The following is a 23,433-nucleotide window of genomic DNA, read 5'->3' as shown; positions in this document are numbered from 1 at the left end:
CACACACACACACACACACACACACACACACACACACACACACACACTCACTGACTATTTGCACATTTTACTCCTTGATATTAATCACCTTTTGTTAATTTTTAATTTTCTTTTCTTTGTCCTTTATTAGAAAATAAGCCCGTATTATTGTATTATTTAAGACAATATCACACAATCTTAAATTTAGATATTATTTAGAATAAGGAAGAGCGGGAATCCCTAGCACAAGTATAATTTTATTACTTAAAAGGAATTTTCGAGCCACATTATTGTAAACATTGTTTCTTGAAATAAAACATTTTTGATCGATTTGATTTTGATTATGAATATCTGAAGGTTTTAGCAGTAGCTATTGTTTACTGTTAGTTCCTGTGCCATATCTATTAATCATTAATTTACTTTGCGACCGAGTCAAAATAATTAATCTGTAATTTAGCTTTCATTCCGTGAAGTTCTACCCGCGTAATTACATTAGCTCGGTTACGGCAAGGGTAGCCTGCGAGTTGATCTTGATCGCCTCCCTAAATTTCCTTTCCACTTTCATTCGTCGTTACTTTTAACAGATATTTTCTTCGGAATTCGAAACATCTGTCGAAGGAACGTGCTTTTCTTTGTTTGAAACAAATCTCGTGATGTTTACTCTCGGCTTAAGAGTTACGCGGTAGACAAGTTTTTCGAGAGCTATGAGTGGTCTTCTCATAGCGTCGTGTTGATAAGCAAACAGCTGTCGATTGAACCTCGTCGTTTAGTTTACTGTATGTTTCATTCAATAAGTAAACTGTTACATATTTCCTTAACGGCGATCTAAAAATACGTACAATTTATATATTCACATTCACAACTTTGTGAATACTATCATCTTTCAACGTTGCATTAAAGATTGTGACACATTCATTCAAAGTCTAGCTTTACCCTTATCAGGATTCATCCTTACAACATAGTGGTTGTGTTTGCTAATTGCATTGCACATGCAATTTACAAACTTGCCTAATACGTGGCCGCATTTCTTAAGCGCTTCGCTTGTATACTGCAATAAATCACCGCAATTTATTAGAAACTAGCTACGTTAAACTGTAATTCATGCATTAATAATTTCAATACTCAACCTAATTGTAAAGGCGTATCAACTTAGTGACATCTTATGTCTCGTGTCACGTCATAAATTGCAGAAAATTTGAGCTTTATTTCGCCACGTATTATAAGTAACAAAAAGTAATCATAACATTATGCCGCACTTATTCAATATTCAGACAAACCAAATGTTGGTAAATTTGTTCGTCATTTGACAAAGGAAAACACATTTACGTCTTTGTTCTTGTAAGAAAATTTCAACAAAATTTTTGCAACCGTGAAAGATATTTGCTTGTTGCAAAGGATATTACAGTCTTTAAGTATTCGTTTCTATATTTTTCTACTTTCTATATTAAATCTATTGTTATTTTTAAATTTAATCAACGAATTACGTAATCGCGTCAATACCTCCAATTACTTTATCTGTCGCCGCTATATAATGCTTGTGAATGTACCTTGCGACATTATTTAGTGCGTGTAGTGTTCTTAATTCGTGACTTGTAAGACGATAAGCTAGTTCTTAAGCAGTCACGGCACGTTTATCGCAAACTGCACGTCCCGTTTGGCTTTGTTAGTTTTCCTCTCATATTAGGATACTTTGTTCTTATCCCAATTTGTATCTAGATTTTTCTAAAGGTATACATTCCATCGAACTTGACCGTATCCAAATACAATTGATTATCCATGGAACGGAGCGACACAAAATGACCACCGTTACATTTTGTACTCGTTCCAGATAGACCGGCGTTGTTTTTTTTTTAAACAACATACTTTTTACTTCACCATTTTCAGCACTTTTTTTAGATTTTAACGGCAAAGCCTGCGTGTCTGAGGTGTCATCAGAATTTTAAAATCTAAGAAGGAGCTTGTCATTTCTAGAGTAAAGTGTATACAAATTGCAGTTATATGCACGTTACGGACGTTTGAAAGTCCTTTAATCATTTAAAGTCAGACTACGTTTAGCATCTAATGTCTATGGACACTGTTTACTTAAACCTTCCTTATATTTGTGATAAGACGCAGTGGGTGTAGAATATACACATATTGCACGTTACGATAGCACATTTCGATCTGTTAAACGAAGGGAATGGAAATGTGTTGTTTGGTCAAGAAATGTTAAGTACTAAAAACGTAAGTTTGTTTATTGTTGTGGTAAAATGATTCAGTGCATTAGTTGCCTATCTATTTTCCCAGGGGAAATGTAACCGACAAACGCTTCGGTTAACGGAAAACTGAACCAAGTACCGGCTGTACTCTGCTCACAATTAGTGGCTCTCGTCCCGTTACTGCTGCATTGTCCGCTCCATACCACACCAGTTATATTCCTTTGTGCACTCTTAATGAGGGGTTCTCAAGTTGTTTGTTTTGCGTTTAGTATTGCACCACCCAACTATTGTTTACGTAATTGAAGCACAAGTGCAACAAACTGCATGTATTATTTTACGCGAATCAGTGGAAGTCATTTCTTCATCGCCAAGAATTAACATGTTATTAGCTAACATAAATTTCCGGTCGATAGGTATTTCAGTTTTCTTATTTGAAAGTCTTGTTTAACCTTCACGCATTCGTCAAGCTCTTGTTTGACGAACTATGTCCGCGTATTATATGAGTTTGTTTTGACGCATCAGTCGGGTCTTTGTATAGCGTGTTCACGTAAAGGTTTAACAAATAATATGACATTGAAACTTATATATTTATGTATTTATTATTACATAAGCATTATAATAAAACCTTACGAAACGCAAATTAATTACAGTATGCGAAAAGAAAGTTGATAAAAAGAAGGACAGTATATAGCTTATTCAGGTTTGTTAATATTGCTTCCATGGTGCGCAACAAAGAATTAACCAATCTTTCTAGTTGATTATGATTAGTCTTTGTATATATATAAATTTGAAAGCTCCTTTTTATTTTATCATTTGGACAGCTTCTTCATTAACTTCTTCTTCATCAACGTAATCCAATACAATAAACGACCGTTATCACACGGTCAAATCAAAAAGGGATATGTACCTCTTACCGGAAGTATATACTTTCATTCACAACTGTTCCTGAATTGCGGTCGTGCAATCTCGCATTCATGGTGGAATGAGGTTAAGGGGTTATTAATAGTGCGTAAGTTAATGAAATCCCGTAACCCTGACTGTTACAAAAAGTTCTAGAATCCTAAATATAGGCCGAACGGGAGTGTGCGAAGGAGGTTTGAGAAAAGGCCAAGGACGCCGCTGCGGCTGGGCGAGTCCTGTGATGTAGCCTTGGACGCGTAATGGCGCAGACGTCCTTGAAAACGGCCGGGAGTAGGTACCTAAGCCTTACGTAACATTTATGTGTTCAAATGCAAACTAATACCCACCTATCCAACAACAAACCTCACAGAACAACTAAATCAAGCTGTCATATTCAGAATTGCGTAATGGCAGTCGTCAAATGAATTTTGTATGATGCGACTGATATTATCATGGCCCTACTTCGTTCCTGCTCCCATGTTATGTTATTGCCACTCGTCTGGTAACATTCTGTTAACATGAACATGTATATATTGATTTGATGAACCATACAGAAACATTAACATATTTATTTACGTTTCATTCGTTTTCATTGCAATGCGATGTTGCATTGGTCTTGAAATGAATCTCGAATGTTTATCAATTACTGACGTTATACATTTTTCTTTGCATATTCATTATTTATGCTTCTTACTCGATGTTTACCTTTCTTTCTTTTCACATTAATATGTCAGGCCATGCATCAATATGCTGGAGTTATCGATCACACGCGTCGATGACTGCTCGCAGCTCATCTATGTACCTACTAGTGTCAAACATAACGGTCTCTGCCCACTATGTGGATGCACTCTGGGCACTGGGCCAAACACCCGATAATAATGGTCGTATTAAAATGAAAAGAGTGTGTTAATATCTTGCTACAACAACGAAAGCTACTGTACAATTTATACTTAGTCGACATTGTCAAGGGCATTACTTACCGAGGAAATGGGAAATGAGATTATGTATTTTGGGCGGATATTAAATTATAGCTAGTCCGGTGATAGCCGTGCGGGCTCCATTGTCCGAGTTTTACGAGCTTGTTATTAATCATTGTAAAGACAGCCACGGTACGTGAAAGTACTGCCTGTCCTATGACGGGCTTCAATTTTTGTAAGTTGATCATCAGTTTTGTTCTTTATGTACATGCATCTTTTAAAGTAGTGCTTATAATTAGGCGGTGTAATGACATAAGAAAAACAATAAAAAGTCCATAACGAAGGTTGTTTACAATGTAGAGGCACGTGGTGCGCACGCGCCGCGGAAGCACCGCCTAGCCGATGCTTAGCGACATTGTTTCAAACCATGGTCGCGCATAACACCTGCCGTGTTCCATCATGTTTGGAATTTCAATAGGATACTTCCGAAAGCACTTGGAGTGTGAAGTTTAAGTTTAGCTATGAATATTTACGGAATAAGTATGCTCAAATTGAAATGTTGGCTCTATAATATGAATATCACGCAATGGAGAGTAGGTGTTTACGATTAGCACACAGTTGAATATTCTAATGAGAATGGACTACAAGAAGCGTCCGCGCGTGTTCATTTAATTTCCTTGTAGTGACCACGGCGTGGTTCCCGCTTGTTGGTTCAGCGGGAGTAATTAATTTCACCGAGCTTCGTTAATGCAGACCGGACAACTTAATAACACCTCTGCTTCACCCTGAACCTATTACTATAACGAGAATGTTCTCGCTGCAATTCAATGTAATGCCCATATTACATGACAACTTCTGAAATTTTGTATGCCCAGACCATTTTATGGCGTCCTCTACGAATTTTGAAATGTAACTGTATTTGGGACGCAAATGCATTATATCTGCGACTACATACGTCTATGTAAAATGCAATATACCGCAAGCATTCCTCTCCTTTGCGGAATAAATTAATACGGTACCCATGTCTCTGTGTTGAACGTCTCTTGTAGCCTCTCCCTCCTCTTAGTCTTGATTGGAGTTACTTAACGCTTCTTTGTTTTATTGTTTCCTTTTCACTTTGCAACACCTACACTATAATAGGGCTTTGTTCTTTGACCTTGAATTTGTGGAACCCAAGTTTTTAAGCAAACTTTGCATGCCATGACTGTTGACACAAACCTTTAATGCGTTCCATAAAAATCTATATTGAAAACAAATTAGAAGTACCTATGATCAGTCAACAAGACACTCAGCCTTACTTTTGTTCTTTGCACAGTTCATCATAGTATTGCTGAGCGTGGTATACTGACTGGACGTAGTTAAATCTAAATATAGCATTGGCACTAATATTATGTTATATCATTCAGAGATTTATCAGTTTGTTCAAGGACAAAGCCTGTCGTGTCCCAGCTACGGGGGCAGCACGCAGTCGCTCGCGAATTCTGCCGATCGATTGTTCCAGTGGCCATGAACTCTCGCACCGCGCTCCGCTCCACCTCTCTCGTGCGCCCCTATTTCATGGAAACTACTCGGACTCGATAGAAACAACATCGAAGGTCTACTCAAAAAAGGCGACTTTCCTTATATCTTATGCGATAATTTCTCGGTAGGTGAGGGCTCCAATGAGATATGTGGCCTAGTCAATACAGCAATTCGAGTAAATTACCATTATTCATGAGAGTTTCTAACTCAGTTCTTGTGGCGTGAGAGCAAGATATCGTCATTTGTCTGGTGCCCGTGGAAAAACTTGCACGCGGTTTGCTTTTCACGTTGCGTCATAAACACTACACGTGAACGCATTTGTCGTCTCAACGCAACTACTTTTTAACGGTACTACATGTCCAGGTATAGCTTTCATGTTCTCGTGAACATGGTCAGCATTTGCAAGTAAGTTTTTACGCCCTCCTTTGACATTTAAAAGAAATGAAATCGCTCATTCGAGAAAGTGGTTCAAAAATACTTTATTCAAAGCTGTTCCTTTCATCTTCGTCTACCATAGGTTTTCACTTCTTATTGACTGACTGTATCTCGTTACATTTTAAAAGCCCCTCGTAATATTCCACAGAAAGAAATAAAACGATGCAAATAGAACGTCTCAAGAAAATTGAATTGCTCGCATTTCGCGACCCACTAACGTCCTCCAGTGGCAATAACAAGAATTTGTTTTAAAAAGAAAAAGAGCAGCTGCATCTCGCTCCCCACACCGTAATCATTGTTCGGCCAAAGGGTCGTCCGAATCGGGGAGCAATGGCCCAGCTACAAAAAAAACTAATAAGGGAGCATGCATTCAGGTACCCACGCACCGCGCTCTTTTCTATAGAGTATTATCCCATTTATCGTCCGATGGAATTAACTGTTGCGCGCCAAACTTTGACACAAAAAAGTAATACACAGAACTAGAGACGTATCCACATATCCTTGAATTTTAATTAAATTATTGGTAGTAAAGCGCAATTACTTAATTCTTATAAAGTAATTTACAATTTTTTATGCCAACCTCCCAATATGTATTGGTTATTAATCGGATTGTGGCTATGAAATTTCAGGCTCTCACTGTTTGTGCAGAACTCAGCCCTACGGCTACGGCTACCTATATCAATAACAGTTAACTGCAGACAAATTGCACTGCACCCAATTTGTCTCTATAAATAATTCGCACTGTATCTAGTGGTTATGGAGTGCATGCGGGTAGACAATGACCGGTTAACAACTCGCAATACGTTGCGTTGCAATTTTGTACAATGTAGACTTGTTTAACAGTACACCTATGGCAGTCTCTTGCTCATTTGTTAATTGAAATTCATTTATTCATAAAACCGTTCCAGCTTCGAATATTCTAGAAATCTTTTTTAAAACCATTAATACAACGTATGAGAATTAAGATGTGCAGGTCCCGATTAGATTATAAAGCGGACTGAACGGTGTCATGTAATTAATTATCTTTGAAGCCCCTTGGTCTATTCATAAGTAGGCGTGTTTGAAGAGCGACGATCTGAATAAAGCCGTACCGAGATCTCTATCATTGAAGTCCATATCGAAACTATGATCAGACGTGTCGCTTAACCGGTACAATGGTTCATAAATAGAGCACAATAGAAACGGTCTAGTAGTGTGCTGCCCTGCCGTGGTAACAAAAATGTCTTTGCGGGATATTTACATACTTAAGTTAATAATTTTTGTAGGATATGCACGTCGACTAAGGGCAGTATACAAATATACGAGTGGATAGACTGTTGAATAGAACAATGCGCATTCACTGCGTTTCCTTTGGCCAGTAGCTCATGTGACACAAAAGTGCATTGAGTTAATAATAGCTCAAATCGAACAAACTCTCTGATCAAGAGGTAGATGATCACCAAACTTATCTCACAAAATCTACAGTTCATGAGTAAATATTATGAGTAGTAAACACTACCTCGACAAACGCCATTGGCAATGAAAACCCACGCTTGTTAATGAGGCTTGAATCACATAATAAGCCAGTTTTGCCATAAGTGCTAAGAATAAATCAAAATTACAAGGCAATAGTGTATCTCACGGGTACATCGATTATCGTTTATTGTGTATGATGAGAAAGCAGTGCTAATTGTTATATAACAAGCCGCGGTCAGCGTCTTTCACGTCGGTGTGGACTTTATTTAGGCGTACCCTATGTGTACTCAAGATCACGGCCACGCGGTCACCGGCCGATGTGGCCGTCATATAAATACATGCTCGTTGGTTAGTGGTTACTGCGCCTTCACATTATCGCAACAGTTTTTTTTTTTCTCCCTCATACGACGTTTCGTCCGCGATGATGTCATCGTCATATACACTTATCGCAAACTTACATTCGAATGGCAATACTAGTGTTTCTTTATGTCTGTGGTTTCTTTGCAGTCTCGTTCAATTAGTTTATTTTTTTGTACTTATCGGTTTCCTTACTAGATAGATATAACAAATGCGTAACTGTTATTCTGTGGTACAACAAGTGCGTAAAGTAATAGGGACTTAGGCACTTCTTGTACTAAGTCACTTATACCAAGCTACAGGTATATCAACAGACGAAGTATAGGAAAAGACTCGAGTACTACGACTTGCACCTGCGCTAATTATTAGGTACTATATTTCCTTCATATAACTATCTCATTACTTGGAAAATATCACCTCAGCTTTAATCGCGAAAGGTAAAGACAGTGATCATAGTGACGACGTTAGGCGAGTATATCTCTAGAAGTGTTAGTCTAAAGATGTGATTGCGTTAACTAGCCGGTTGGTTTTGAATAATGCCGAAATTAGAGAAGGTGGAAATCTTGTAAGAAATTTAATAAAGCGAGTAAGTGTATTTGTAGAAGCAGACTTGCAAGTGGAGTGTCGGGGGAGCGTCGTCGCGCGGGCGCGTATCGATCGAGCCTCGCCGCGGCCTGCATACGAACAAGAATCGCCCTCCGTTCAGCCCCTTATCAACCACTTCCACCGGACTAGGCCCTAAGCCCTTCGTTAGTGTCGCGACCTCGCTGATTGTTATGTCAATTCGCCCACTGGGCTATGTCGCAATTAAATCAGAGAATAACTTGCACGTGTATTAAATACCAAGTAATTCAAGCTTTGCAATATTTTATTAGCACGTCGTTAAGCGGAAACATGGCAAATGAGCATTGGAGGTTAATGACACTTCAATTCTTTTTGTTAGGATTTAAAATGAAGCCTTTTTTTCCAAGATGTTATTTACTACGGTGTTCGATAATATAATAAATGCGCAACAAGAGCTAAAAGCAGCGATGACACGATTATTACGTCACAATGTTACGACATGCGGATAAAGCACGCGGGTAAATTACAAAAAAATCTTTCCCCATTTCCCCGACCCAAGGGTTGCGACCTCGTTCCATGGCGATCGCAAGAACAACATATTTACCTAAGCCTAACGATGAGGTCACGGCTGTTTTATTATGTCAGCTATGGACTCTAGCGCCACACTAATTTTTGGGAGCAGTTCATAAAAAAAGGCATATAAACTTTTGTTACAGCAGGTTTATAACCTTTCATTCGGTACATTAAATTATCGTTCTGACCGAATTACCTCGAGTGCTCATCTTACCCTATGTCGGTATAGAAAATGGTTAACTTTTGCCATTTATTGGATGTTGACATTTGCATTTTTACCTTAATGATATTGGGATGAGTTTCCCAGATCAACTTCTTAAATTCATTTTACGCTAGTGTTCACGACAACGCCTCGTGGAATTTTGCAATAGAAATAGTAGGTACATTTTGTTGTAAGGAATAATTTTTGTGGTATGACGGAATGTCGCGACTTTCAAAAATCATAACACTTTTTATGTTCCATTACAAGTTTGAAACTTTTCCTTGTCGGGGATATTTGGCTGATTATGTTTTGGGGGAGAACCCGCTTCTAAAATTGATGCAATTTTCCAGCCGACAACACGCCTACTTATTGCGTCGCGAAATGGCTACGAGTCGCGACGCCTGCTCCCACTAAGTAGGCCAACCAGGCAGGGGGGAATTATAATTTCCATAGATTTATACGCATATAAATTTCGTAACAGGCACCAAAACAGTCAAGTACAATTTGAAATTAATAATGCAAAAATTAATACAAAACCAGCAAAGTTTGAAATTTTCCTTCGTAGCTTGTGTACCTAGTAATTTTCTAGTTTCGCATTGTTAGTTGCTTTATTAGGTTCATTGAACTGCTCTATTGTACGTTGCATCAAGTTACAAATGGAAATAGCCAACGGAGGTGCTAGCCAGTCGCAGGGCCGGAAATAAGCAACTAGCAGCTGAGCCTACGATGGCAATTTATTCAGTCTTCCCGCGAGAGGCGGCCCATATGATTAACCTTCTGCATCCGCTAATCATCAACTGCCTAATGACTATAATCAACACCGAGTTCTATCAAAACCTAAACGCTACTTGCATTAACATCTTTTGTGTTCCACGGTCAAAAGCCACCAGATAGCGAGCAAAAGTGGTGCTATAATCGCACTTGGTAATCTAATAATGTGCTACGGAATTTAAATAAATATAAGTCAACATCAGCAATCAAATCCGCAAGACCCATTCATTAGAAAGACAAGTTAACCTTTTAAAATAGTAGTTCAAAATTATCTGTTTGTTTTGGCGTGGACAATGTCCGCTGGTATGAATGACTACGACTGCCTGATCGATATAGCGACGCCAAATGGTCATGTCGCGACATCTGATGCCCAAATAGCAACAGGGTTTCCTATCGATGACCAACATTTGATTATTTATTTACTGTTGAACTTTGCCTGCTATTTCGTGGAAACATTTGTTAACAGCATATTACCATAATATTTTTTTAAGAAACGATGTTGATTGTCAGAAATAAATATTAACAAAATATGCGTGTAACAACTGGATCACAAAGTACTGAATTGATATGCCTAAGTTATAATAAATTTTATTTCTTTAGATTTCACGTTTAAAAATACATCGTAAAATTTGTTTGTAAATGTGATAATCATCACAATGCGTAAGAGTTACAGTTGCGAAAGATATCGGAACCTATTGTGTGTTTAGGGCACGTGGGACAGCTGCATATTCCCAAAATCACACACAACTTTGATTCAGGCAGATGTTTGCGTCTATACACGCGAAAACGTTTTCAATAGGAAGTTTTATATCGTTGCGTCTTATACGAATGTACTGTAAACATTTATTCTTCATCTTGCGTTTTATCTATTTCATTCCCAGTACAAAAGTAGGTATTATCATACGTATAGATACCATAAGCATAATGAGATCAGCTTTAGAAACTGTTTACTATCTTCTTAAGGCCCCGTGTAAATCGAAATGTACATAATATTATGAGAAGGGATTCAGACCCAGACAATACTACTCCTACGAACACGTTAACGCCCAATATCCAATATAATGAAAATATCGCATTAAAATTTAGTATAAAAAATATGACCATAGGGTATCTAGCAAAATACATTTTTCATTCTAAACTAAGGTAATACCAGCTTAATTGGGCCCGAAGGATGTAATTAAATTTAGTACATTTTAGACGATTCTGTTTAGCGCTTTTCCCATTGTAGTTTGCTGGGCCCCAGGAAGTTATTGATTGCGTAAATTTTGATCGTTTTTATGATAACTTCTATAGAGTTGAAATTAAGACTGCTAGTCCTTTGAAATTTTTAACCCGTACTACCAATGCTCAAAACCGTTACATAAATGTTATATTTCTGCCCTCATTGTCATAAACAACGCATTTGTATTTTGGTACATCGTTTATACCTAACTTGATATTGGCACCTAAGGTATAAAATTTTGCTTAACCATAAAACTGAAAGTGAATAAGATATAAAAAACCACTTATAGGGGGTTGTAGATCTCGTTTCACTGATTCCAGGTATGTTTATAACTTAATTTCGTTAAAATTGTCGATTACATTGATTATGATAAGGACAGCAGATTTGAAGGGTTGCGTTTCTATAGTGAATACATGTAAAGTGTACAGAGAAGATACGTACTTTACATACATGATTGCAGAGAATCGATTCGATCTACTTGTCGATTGCATAAGTCTCGGAACATCTTGGGCCTATCCAGCGAACCGGTTTAGAAGAAACGTGTTAGGAGGTCCTCCAGTAACCGCTTGAAATGTTCAAACTAAGGTTACTTTTCTCCTTGTGACTGACAGTTATTAAACGCGTTGATTTATAATTCCACACCGTTGCAAATATAGGTGGATATTACTGTAGGTAGGTAAAACATGTTTGTAAATATTATTTCTAAATATAGGTGCAATAAGCTAGTATTGTCTTGTATCAAACAATTTTAAATAACTCATCCTTATCGGTAACTTCATAAATTCGCAAAATACCATAACTTAGTCCTTGAACCGTACTTAAGTACCAAAGTGTTATATATACAGCCTCAGCCAAGAATTGAGTCACAGGTCCTATAATTTTTATCTTGATACCTAATTCATACATCCTTCGCAACGAGGTTGTTTTCTTACCTGTTCGACACGAATCAGAAATCAGCGTCAATAAGCGCGGGATAATCGTAGAAGCCTCTAAAAACTACCAAACATCCTGATTCAATCAGGACGCACACTTACACTGGTAACAACGTTTCAGCAAGCCACTAAACAGTCAGCATTTAGAATTTTCCACAATGTTTCGAAAGCCGGTGTCGTATAAGTATTGGAGAACGTAGGGTATAGTGTACCGCCGCAGTGCGGTGTCTCGGGTAGACTGGCGCGGTCTGGCGGACGGTCGGCGATCGGCGGGTGGAGACCGCTAGAATGACGCGCGTCGCTATCGCCGCCGCTGCCTCGCCGCCACAGTCGCCGTGAAGGATCCTCGGAATTGCCCAAGGGAACCAACCATAATTTGAACTGTTCCCTTAACCCTTCTACTTAGACTCTTAAGAAGAGCTTTTGTCCGTAACTTGTTTTCCTGTCGCTATAAGGCAAGTGCATTTTCAAACAACCAGTTCAAAATCTTGTTCCTTCATATTATATGTATATCTACTCATCCGAAGAAAAGAGTGCGATGTGCTTTTATAGCGAAAAGAAAATACGAATGTTACGAGAATAATTTCGTTATTCAAAGTAAGGTCTATGTAAAGGTGTTTTGAGAATTTTTTATATCTTATTTCGTTCGGAAATATAAAATCAAACAACGGTCGATCTGACATCCACAGCGAAGAAGAACGAACGTAATATACTATGTACTGAGAACAAGTAGTGTTGCACATAAGTCTTTGTTCTACGGATGAGTCGATATTATTGTCTATAAATGTAAGTATCTAATATTGCTTATCTGCGATTTGCCCCTCGTATACTTAGAGTAATTTCCGTAATATCATGGTACCGGACGGATTTCCTTTCGTAACTTAATTTAATCAAATAATAGCACTAGGCATATTACATGATATTTTAACAAGAACCGGTTTGTAAACTTCCAAATTCGCTAGTTCTGGCTACTTGTGTCATGACGACGGAAAATTGTTAATATACATAAAAAACGCTCAGCTCACAAGATCTAGGAGACTATTAAATTACTTTGAACAGATATTTAAATCACAAGGTGTGGTCCACTCGCACTGCCGCGTGTCAAATAGATGTTTATTCAAGAATTTATTGTTATCATATTTCTTGTAACGAAAGACCACCTCCGTAATTTATCTTATATAAATTTTACTTACAATTTTAAGTAACGCTTACTACGTATTTAATTAATTCAGATTGCATTGCAAAGTGAGCTTCGGTAATCGTTTTGCTCACGGAATCCCTAAATTTGTCGCGTCGTTCGTCGGCAGACGACAGCTTGTCCCGTAGTTGAATAAATAAAATTCCGGGTAAATTAATTACCTACTGTGTAACCGTAAGCTGACACTCGCGCGACCATCCCCCTCGCCCGCCACACTATAGTATATTCGCCGTGCACCATTGAACCATGAAGGTATAGTTCATAATTAATTACACTATTACCAAGTATAGCTTAATTTTAGTCTCCATTAACCGGTTATCCATAAGGGTTAAATGTTTTAAAAATAACCGGTTTAAATATACAATTATGGTATCGATGTCTTTTTATTTCCCATCTATTCTAATCGCATTGAATTTTATGAACGACCAGCTATTCATAGCATCGTTTATAGGAACTTTCGGTGCAATGTTGAAAGGAACATTGTTTTTTTATTTTAACTCTCAAAATTCTTACTCAATTAAAGACTTGGTACCAGTCAGTACACATAAACTTTTCGACCAATACATAACTTGCCCCTTGCTTCGTGGTTCGCCCTCTGCTGAAGGTTTTTATTATTAGAAACGGTCTTTGTAACAGAAAAAGTTGTACTGCAAGCGACATCTTTCAAGCTTTCGAGCGCAAAAGTGGTACGAACAACGCATGATAGATGGCGCTACATCCTCTTTCAACCGTGGGGCAAAATCAAATAAACGTTGGATTATAAAGGTAGACACGCATCTACCAACATTAACACATAATTCTACAGTAATTATTAATTTTACAAATCGCTTCAATGAACGTCTATTTGTTTTTAAGGCGCTATTATTTAGTATAAATTTAATATTCCGCGGTAAGATACCTTTTCACATTTTTTAAGTCATTAAGGTATGACAATCATGGGGTTGATATATTTCGAAACTTGCTTGAGTTAGCCACATAAAGTGCACTTTAATTTACTGTCACGATTTTTTTTTTAATCGTGAATCACAAAATGAGTATAATCGAATATCGTAATTAATTTTAAAACTATGGCAAGTGTAATAACGACTACAATTAAAAAGGCAATTTCAAAATTTAAGTCATATTACGTTGAAAAACATATATTTACAATGCATAACGTTTTTTTACATATTTTTAAAACAATCACATCGGTTTTTCTCGAAATTCTGTAATTTTATGAATTAAAATAGTATTATTTGATAACGTATTTTAACATGGTTATACATTTTCTACCGGTCGGGGCTTCAACATTTGTGATTCCAAAATGGGCATTGTCAAGTCTCTCCCCGGAGAACGCCATGCCCAAGAATATTACCTGTACCACATTGCAATAATTAGAGCGAATTAGATACCAAGTAAATTTAGTTAGACAGAAACTGCACGCTTAGCTTCACATTTTTAAACCGATTCTTATTTCTTGAATTTATAACCGACTATAGTACTGTTCCATTAATGTTATTAGCCGCTTACTAACTGAGCGAGCAGCCTCGACCGAAGCGCGACGATTTGCCGCGCGAAGAAAAGCCGACCGAGCACGAGCTTGGCCTCGCGAGGCGAGGTAAATATTTTGGCCTGCTGTGTTTTATTTCGTTCGAGTTGGCGAACACCTTTGACGCATGTTTCTCTATGGCCTTTGCGAACCACGAAACGTCAAAGTTGTCAAGAGTCGCCATTACATGTTATTATCCACTTTTATTGAAAGAAACTACTTTTGTTGAAAGAAATTGTGCATGTCAAATGAAAGCGAGCGCGGGACACTTCAATAGTTTTGTATAATTATATTTTCCTGTGGTAAGTTTGTTTTACAATTTTATTCTTTATAATAATACAATATAAATGTATAATATATTCTTCTTGTCTCTTGAGAATATTCTGAGCGCAGATTCAAAGGATTTTAGATCTTGTAATATTTAGTACAAGTTATACTGATTTCGTGTAAGGTGGTAGGAAAATACTAAAACCTCAAGTTTTCACTTCTAAATTTTTCTTAATTTTGGATACGTAGAAATGTAGCATAATTATATTAAGGATAGAAAATAAATTCTAAATAAGGTATCTTTTTGTTCATACGATCACAAGCGAGCATAGAAAAGTAATATTTTTTTAAATTAATATTTCTAATATTCGTAATTTATTTAAGTGTTCATAGATGGCGCCTCCTCGAAGAATAGTGCGGCCACAATTAGATATGCTAATAAATTTTCTTGAAGAGAACCAAGATGCAATACATGGAGGGCCCCAAGGAGGAACATCCATAGCTGTGACACGGAAAAAATGGATGATACTCGCTAAGAAGTTAAACTCTGTCCAGGGAGGTACTATGAAGACTCCGGAAGCTTGGAAAAAGGTTCCTGTATACTGTTTATTTTTAAGCTTTTTCTAGTAATAGGTACTTTCACTCAGCAGAACAGAATAATTTAGGAGCTTAGGAACAAAAACCGATAAATCTGATAATTTTGATTCTAATTTCGTCTAGTCTTGTGGAATGGATTTCTCATATTGTACTCAGATCCATACATTTGAAACATTGCTGTTTTTAATTATACAAATATTAAATTATTTGTAAAAACATATAAAAACTATCATTTGGCATTATAAAACAAGAAACATTCATAATATGACTTAGCGGTTTTTGTTCCAATGCTCCTCAATTTATTTCATATTATCAATGTCCAATATTACACTTTCAAATATAATGTCAAGGGATACATGATCGTCACTAATATACCATAATGAATATAAAATTACAATCTTCAAAAGGAATTCCACAACATTGTAAAATCCATTATCAGTTTAGACAGGTATATAACATTTCATTGTTTGTAATACTGCAGATTTATAGACAGATGTTTGTTGAATCAGGGACCTATTATGTATGTACAGGAACCAACAAATGAATGGGAACAGAGTCACCAATTTAATAGATACAATATAAGTAGTAGCCCTAATCTGTATGTAGTGCTATTAGAAATATAGTTGCGAATTTCACTTTGTTAACCAATTTCAAAAAAGTAGAAGATTCTCAATTCATCTGTTTTTTTTTAATGTATGTTATGCAATAACTCCTGTTAGAAATAGGGTACCTCAGTATTGGTCCTATTTAAATTTGAAGAAAATATGCCACCTTGCAAGGGTGGCAAACTATGCGATGAATCCGGTTTCGCGCACTTTACGGTAACCAATTTCAATAAAACTTGGCAGATAGATGTAATTCCACTAACTTTTGAGTTCGTTTTTTTTTATAAAAAAAGTTATAATTATTTGATATTGAGTGCTTAGGTTTCACATTTGTTGTACACAGGAAATGTAACTATTTATTTTATTGTTACAGATTTAATTTGCTTAATTTTTTTTATGAATATGAATATAATTATTAATACAAAGATCGAACACTCAGAAAAAATTCCTTCGATTTGGATCAAAGGAATTTTTTCTGAGTGTTCGATCTTTGTATTAATAATTATAACAAACTAGTGGAGTAATTTCACAAAAAATAATTGAATATCAATTCAATAAAAATTTAATCAATATGAATATAGTTTTTTTTTCTGTGTTAAATCTTTGTATTCATAATCATAACAAAAACACAAAAAAAAACACAAGAAATCTCATATATAAATATAAATACTTTTTTCTTCAAACATACCAATTTTTCGGGCTCTTTACTGGTCCAATAGTCACAGCTCACTGATATACAGTTGTACTTTTATTTCAAGTTTCTTTGATGTTTTGCTGTTGTAATGTTCATTCCTATGTGCAACTTCTTGTCCCTGATACACTGGTGGTAGTGCCTTATTTTATTGGAAAAACCCAATAAAATAAGACAATACCAGTAGCAGTATTTTTTCACCCATGATATAATAATATTAATAATTTTACTTGAATAATTATTCACAACTTTCAGTATTGGTTTGAATGGCGTCACAAATGTAGAAAAAAAGCAGCCGACACTAGGAGATATGATACAGAAGCCTATAAAGGAAGAAACAGATTTATTCCTCTGAATGATTTAGAAGTTAGAGTTTTAGAGCTTTGCGGAAAGGCTTCAAGTGAAAGTACAGTTGGCCCTTCGGTTTCGCAAATTGAAAATGATGAAGAATATTTACATGACGGTCTCACATCTGATTCAGTAGAACCATTGGATGTCAAAGAGCTGAGTACTCCTGCTACTAAGACAGAAAAATCTAGTACTTGGAAATCTATAAACTTAAACAGTACAGGTAATTTATTAAGTTAGCATTTATTCAAGAACTAATTATCTTGTTATTTACCTACTTAAACAAAAATTATATATACTTATGGTTTTTGAAAGATAGCATATAATATTAGATTTAGATTCTAAAAGTTTTGACAATCACCCTGTCACAAACTGCCCGTACTGCTGACTTGCCAGAGCAAGTGAATCCATACCGGGGTACTACATAGATCAAAGCCATTTTTGAAAAGTTGATTACTCAAATTAGCTCTACAAGGAATCGAACCTGGGACCTCCTCATCTAGTGCCGACAGGGCAAACCGTGGGCCCACCTAGGCATCAACGAATCTTGTACTTCATATTTTTTTAGTAGCGAAACTATGTGTCAGGTGCCATGGATACACACATAGGCAACTACAAATTACACCAAAACCCACGAGAGAAATAAATAGTAGTCCATACAAATAATTGTCCCGGCTCGAGAATGGAACCCGGGAGCTCTGCATGCCAGACCAGCATGGTAACCGTTTGGCCACGGGGGCAGTTTATTATTGTTAAAAAAATATTTTTGAAATTATATATATATTTGGACACAAATTTTTGTGCAGTTTTTCTTTATTTTCTCCTTTTTTTTCAGAAGCTAATTCTGAACGAGCCTCACCACCACCTAGCTGGGTATTAAATTTAGAAGAACGTAAAATACTAATAGAAGAAAGAACAGCAGATGCATTAGAGTCAATAGTTTCCCTTATGAGGAATCAAGAGGAGCGCCGTAACATGGTCGAAGTACGGATAGCTGATGCCCTGACAGCTATGGCTGGAACTCTGCAAGATCTCAACAGTGGAATCCAAGAAGCTATTCAACATTTGCAGCAGTTGCATCCCATACAGACTGAATGGTCCTCATTGAAGAAGGATATATTGTAATTTGTTTTGCTACAATCACTGTGCCAGGGAAAATTGTATGTATCCAAATGTAGGAAGATTGTAAACTAACTGCCCATACTATATTATAGTCATGTCTAAAACTATGGCTCGATCACAAAAAGCTATTGTGATAAAGCAACTCGTTTTTATAGAGTTGTAATAGTCAAATGTAGTTGATATTGTATACAAAACTAGTAGTCAATTTCATACGCTTATCAATAAAATAAGTATCATAATCAGAAAATCTTTTATTTATTATTTACCAATTGCATAAGCTTAATATTTTTAGGGTCGTATTCTAGAACTCTACTCAATGCTCAAGTCAGGATTTGAGGAGACTTGAGTATGATTTGAAGCAATGGAAATACGACCCTAATGGCAAGGACTTGAGTATGATTTCTAGTGCTTTGAATCATACTCAAGTCCTGACTTGAGCATTGAGTAGAGTTCTAGAATACGACACTCAGTCATTTTGTTACTGTACTGTTTCAAAATGAGAATTAATATTTAAGCCTTTATTGCCCAGATAAAAAGATACTTCCTCATTTAATTTTGTGTATGTGTGTAAAATATGAATAAATGATTTGGTTTCCTGTAATTAATAAAGTAAAGCGCCCATCTTACGTATAAAAAAACTTTTTTACGTAAGAAAATGGGTGCTTTATTCACGATTTAATTTTCGTTTGCTCTGTTCGTCGCTGTATGTTCAAAATCGTAGTATTCTATACTGCGTTATTGTACAAAGCATAGGTTCCCAAACTTTTTGGCAAGAAAATTTTGAAAATTGGCAAAAAACGATACGAAAAAAAAATTGTAGTGTAGTTTATATAAATTATTAAGGTTTTTTTAAATCGAATGCGGCGGTAGCACCCCCTGGACAGCATCAACGTCCCCGAATTGCTCCCGAGGCCCTAGGGCTCTTCAGCGCTCACTATCAGTATGTCTATGCAATAGGGGCGAAAAAAACATTGCGAGAAACGCACGTCTTTTTGGCTCTTGTTACATAAAGCTTTTCCGAGCCGATTAATGCGATTCCGAAGTCTCTTTATGGAAACAAACAAACAAGTGCGAACTATTTACAGATAATTATATTTAAACTAAAGATATACACCAAAATGCATTTATACATTTGAGTGCGTTATTCCTGTTGTTGTATTCGTATATAAAATTACTTATTTTATTTACTTTTTCTTTGCAGGTATGGAAGCGTTGGAGACGAGTATAAACTACTGGGAAGATGCGTTAGCGGCATTCAGCCTGGGCGCTCGGGGAGGCGTCACGGGCACTCTGGCGCTCACTTCGCCAGAGGAAGCAGAGTTCTGTCGCGAGATCCAAGATTTATTACAGAACGCTTATTTATTGCAGGTAGGTATGTGTGTTGTACATACTCGTGTTATGACTTACATTGGATAGTGTAAACGGCACAATGCAATTTTACATTAAATAAATACGTACTTGGCGATTAATTTTGTAATTTATTAATAATTATATATAATTATGTCTATCTCTTACTGTATCGCATTCTAGCATCACTTATTGCAAATTGACTGAAAGACAAATCGACAACAGTTAGCTCCCTAGGCGCTTGACAAGCCAATGAACTTATCTAAATTGGTTGTCTGGGTATTGTGATTGTGCTCCCGGCGTTACTGTTATCTTGGTTCCCATATTACTGTGAATTTTCTAAGCCTATTTAGCATTGTTTTATTGATTATATAATCAATATGTATTTATATATATATATATATATTTATACATATATATTTCTATTGATTAATGAAATTGTGTGCCATTCTGTGATTATTATTATAAGTAATAGGTTGTAGGTGGGTGTATGTAGGTGGTTTTCAATATTGTAATTTATTTATCTGCGATTTTGAACACTTGTAATAGTCATGTAGTAGGTACTTATAACACTAAATTGTTGTGACTTTATTTAAAAGATCTCCTATAAGATCTTTATTTCATTTCAATAAATAAATAAAGAATTGTCTATGTACAGGGTAACACGATTCTTTTTTTCACTTCAACTGTTTCTTACTTACTGCCAAACATTTTTCTTACGGCAACCAAGACTTTTTATTTCTTGAAGAAGTGACGTAGGTAGGTAGTTGTTACAACAACGGTCCGAAGCCGGATCCTAAACGGCCACCATAAAAAATGAATAGATTTTTAAAATTAACATTTATATTATTTATTTACTATCTACTTAAAAAATTTAATAAAGTATAATTTTAGCTTTCAGCTAAAACTGAATTTTCTCCACACCACCATCACTATAGGTACTACCACACACCTTTGCCTCAAAGGTAGCCAAAGCTTTTAAAAGTGCAAGACGACTTTAAATTTGAGTCGCCTCAAATTGCCGAAGACGAGCGGTACGACGCTGCATTGCATTACAACAACCAATGCAACATAAATTTTATCTTCTACACAATAAGGTTACATTTCCATAAACAAAAAATGAAAAAGAAGATGCAACGATAGCGGGCGGCGTAGAGCTACTTGAGAAATGAACTTTTCTGAAGTGTTTCAGGTCTGGGTGTTCTAGGTATTGACTTGGAGTGAATTCTGTTGCCCTTGGTCCGGGGTCCGGTTCTCGGTAGGACCAATTTGGGAAATGAACTTTTCTAAATAACTAAAGACAACTTGCTTTTTTTGTAATCTTACGTTTCAACCAAATAATCCTACTTACATGAATGCCAAAAAGATGCCCTAAAAGTTCCCGTTCACGCATTACAGAGTAACTATAATGTACATGACTTCATCTTTGGCCTAATGCCTGTACAAACAAACAGGTACAATTTCCAATTGTATTTCCGGGTTTTCACTTCATATTTGTCCCTTGAAATAGTTTTTCCTAAAATATCTTAGTCCTCCAATGAGGAATAAATTATATGACAACACAATGCAATGGTGTGAAAATTTTTAGGAGCGATGCGAGCTTCTCTTCTTAGACCAGCGATCGGTGTTATTTCGTTCTGAAAGCGGCGGACCTCCGGTGGGCGGGCCGGAGGGCTCAGCGGCGGAGGGCAGACGCTCACGTCTCTTGTCTACACACACTGGCTCGTCACACACTAAACGCGAGCACCATTCCAGTGCAGAGTCTTTCGCGAGTGCCGAGGATGAGGTACGCAACATCACGTTAAAGACTGATGAATTTCTTTCGGACCACACCATTTCTTTGGTATAATCAATCATAATCAATATTGTATAATGTATCGATATCTTAGGTTTTCGCGGTTGATACACATTGGAAATGAAACTTTAATTCGACACTGGAATGCAATCTTGTCGTATCTCGAAAAATTTAACTTGTAATGTGCCATGTAGCATTTTTCTGTTTTGTCAAAAACTGACATCGAATAGCAAGAATAGCATGACGATTCCTAGACCAAAACATGCGGATTTTTTTTAATGATTCCAAATTTATAAAAAGTCATTTTGTTAATTATTCGAGTTACGACAAGATTGCTTTCCAGTGTCGTTACTATTTTTCGGTTCTAAGACGCGTATATTTATTTTTTAAAACAAATCAACGTGGTCTTTACAGGGCCCAAGAATGCTAATTTTAAATCCTCTCAATTCCGTGTCAATGGCAGGATTTTGTACGTTTAGGTTTAGTATTCTGTTAAAAGTTAAGATTAGTGGCTAGCCATCAAGCTACCGTTCAACTGTCATTGCAATTTTTTGGTACTCAGCTCTTCAATGGCGATTCGTTGGCGTAATCTACTAATTATCTGACATAAACGTTGTTTTAAGTTTCAACAAAGTGACAAATTAAAATAGCCAAAAAGTCAGGATCGAGATTAATATTTTTAAATATTAAGACCTTTTAAGGTCTTTTCATTTTAGTGGTTCATCAAAATCAAATAGTACCCAAAATTTTGCTATAATTTTGCTAGAAAGTTTGCTAGAGTTTACCTCTCGACTTCTTGTATAGTAGCGTTTATAATACTGCCGTCTAATAATTAAAACGCGGCAACAGATAGAGCACAAAATTATATTTTAAGAACAGTTAAAATTAGTTAACGTGTTCGACTTATCGGAACTTACCTTAACGATGCATAGCTGAAATATCATTAAACCATTTAAATATTCTAAAACTGGGTTATGGCTTTTCATATCTCAAAAAATATTTTGTCATTTAGCCGCGTTCTAGTTAGCGGACGGACGGCAGAATAAACGGAACCGACTTTTACCAATTAATGTACGTAATGAGAAACGGTCTTTACCCATCATAATTTTGTTAAATTTGAGAACAAAATTCGTAGCCTTAATTAATTGTAAAACATTCCGCAACAGGACGAGACTCCGATACTAACTTGTCAGTGTTTATCGATATTTGAATATGTGATCTATTAATTCAAGCTGGTTTAGCAGTAAACTACTGTTGTCAGCGGTTTCGCAGTAACTTTTAGCCTAGTCGTTTTTAACTGGTAACAGTTTAATGACAATTGATTACTATCCCTAATAAAATAATTTCTTATTTCAGGTAGCTGATTTGAGAGATTTTGACGACTTCACAGATCTAGCGCCAGAAATAGAAAATCTAGAATTATACCAAATTGCACTAAAACAGTTAGAAGTCGGTATTCCATACAGGTAAAGAATGTTCCCCAACAGACAGGTCTCAGCACCTAATGTCTATGTTTTTAAATTATTGTATTCAAACAGACGTGTCCATCTACTTTGCATAAAATATGTCTAGTTTCTCGGAAATAATATGCGAAACTTAATCTGAAATTTACCACGAGTATTTCGGTGAAGAAAAATATCGTGATGAAACCTACACGTCGAAGAAGGTTCACAACCCTAGGAAACTTTGTAAAGTCCCCAATCCGCATAAATGGGTTATTGATGACCATTATTGATCTAGTAACCACGTATTTTTTTTTTAACACTCAACATAGCCCCGCACTAGGGAAACCCTGTGTCGCGGGTGCCATGGACACACACATAGACAAGCACAAATTACACCCAAACTCACGAGAGAAATAAATGTAGGTCATACAAATATTTCTCCCTGCCCGGGAATCGAACCTGGG

At 36.4% G+C, this 23,433-nt stretch overlaps 3 protein-coding genes across 5 annotated transcripts in view; 2 read left to right on the top strand and 1 right to left on the bottom strand.

The window, feature by feature from the left end:
- The window catches only part of LOC113231391 (protein unzipped), a 37,276-nt gene extending 24,979 nt beyond the window's left edge, over positions 1 to 12,297 (bottom strand). For both annotated transcript variants that reach the window (XM_026465695.1, XM_026465704.1), the window contains exon 1: positions 12,027 to 12,297. The gene's annotated coding sequence lies outside the window, so the exon portion shown is untranslated. The remainder of the gene's footprint in view (positions 1 to 12,026) is intronic.
- LOC113231379 (mitoguardin) overlaps positions 1 to 23,433 on the top strand; it is a 73,491-nt gene that overhangs the window by 43,917 nt on the left and 6,141 nt on the right. For both annotated transcript variants that reach the window (XR_003310559.1, XM_026465681.1), the window contains exons 4-6: positions 19,584 to 19,750; positions 21,318 to 21,515; positions 22,881 to 22,990. Coding sequence is in view for 1 of the 2 variants with exons in the window: in XM_026465681.1 (XP_026321466.1) it covers positions 19,584 to 19,750; positions 21,318 to 21,515; positions 22,881 to 22,990 (475 nt within the window). In the remaining variant the exon portion in view is untranslated. The remainder of the gene's footprint in view (positions 1 to 19,583; positions 19,751 to 21,317; positions 21,516 to 22,880; positions 22,991 to 23,433) is intronic.
- On the top strand, positions 14,708 to 18,599 carry LOC113231405. The gene is made up of 4 exons (XM_026465715.1): positions 14,708 to 15,054; positions 15,404 to 15,610; positions 17,168 to 17,483; positions 18,096 to 18,599. The coding sequence occupies exons 2-4, from the start codon at positions 15,413 to 15,415 to the stop codon at positions 18,383 to 18,385; spliced, it is 804 nt and encodes a 267-aa protein (XP_026321500.1). The 5' UTR covers positions 14,708 to 15,054; positions 15,404 to 15,412; the 3' UTR covers positions 18,386 to 18,599.

The sequence above is a fragment of the Hyposmocoma kahamanoa genome, unplaced genomic scaffold, assembly GCF_003589595.1.
Source record: "Hyposmocoma kahamanoa isolate Upper Pololo Valley unplaced genomic scaffold, ASM358959v1 102, whole genome shotgun sequence".
Taxonomy (NCBI): domain Eukaryota; kingdom Metazoa; phylum Arthropoda; class Insecta; order Lepidoptera; family Cosmopterigidae; genus Hyposmocoma; species Hyposmocoma kahamanoa.
The sequence above is the reverse complement of the archived record's forward strand: the minus strand, read 5'-3'. Positions and strand labels throughout refer to the sequence as shown.

Excerpts from the sequence above, each read along its gene's own strand:
- LOC113231405 (XM_026465715.1), top strand. The coding sequence starts at position 15,413 with ATGGCGCCTCCTCGAAGAATAGTGCGGCCACAATTAGATATGCTAATA. Across the intron at positions 15,611-17,167 it reads CTCCGGAAGCTTGGAAAAAG|TATTGGTTTGAATGGCGTCA; the intron begins GTTCCTGTATAC and ends CACAACTTTCAG. Across the intron at positions 17,484-18,095 it reads TATAAACTTAAACAGTACAG|AAGCTAATTCTGAACGAGCC; the intron begins GTAATTTATTAA and ends CTTTTTTTTCAG.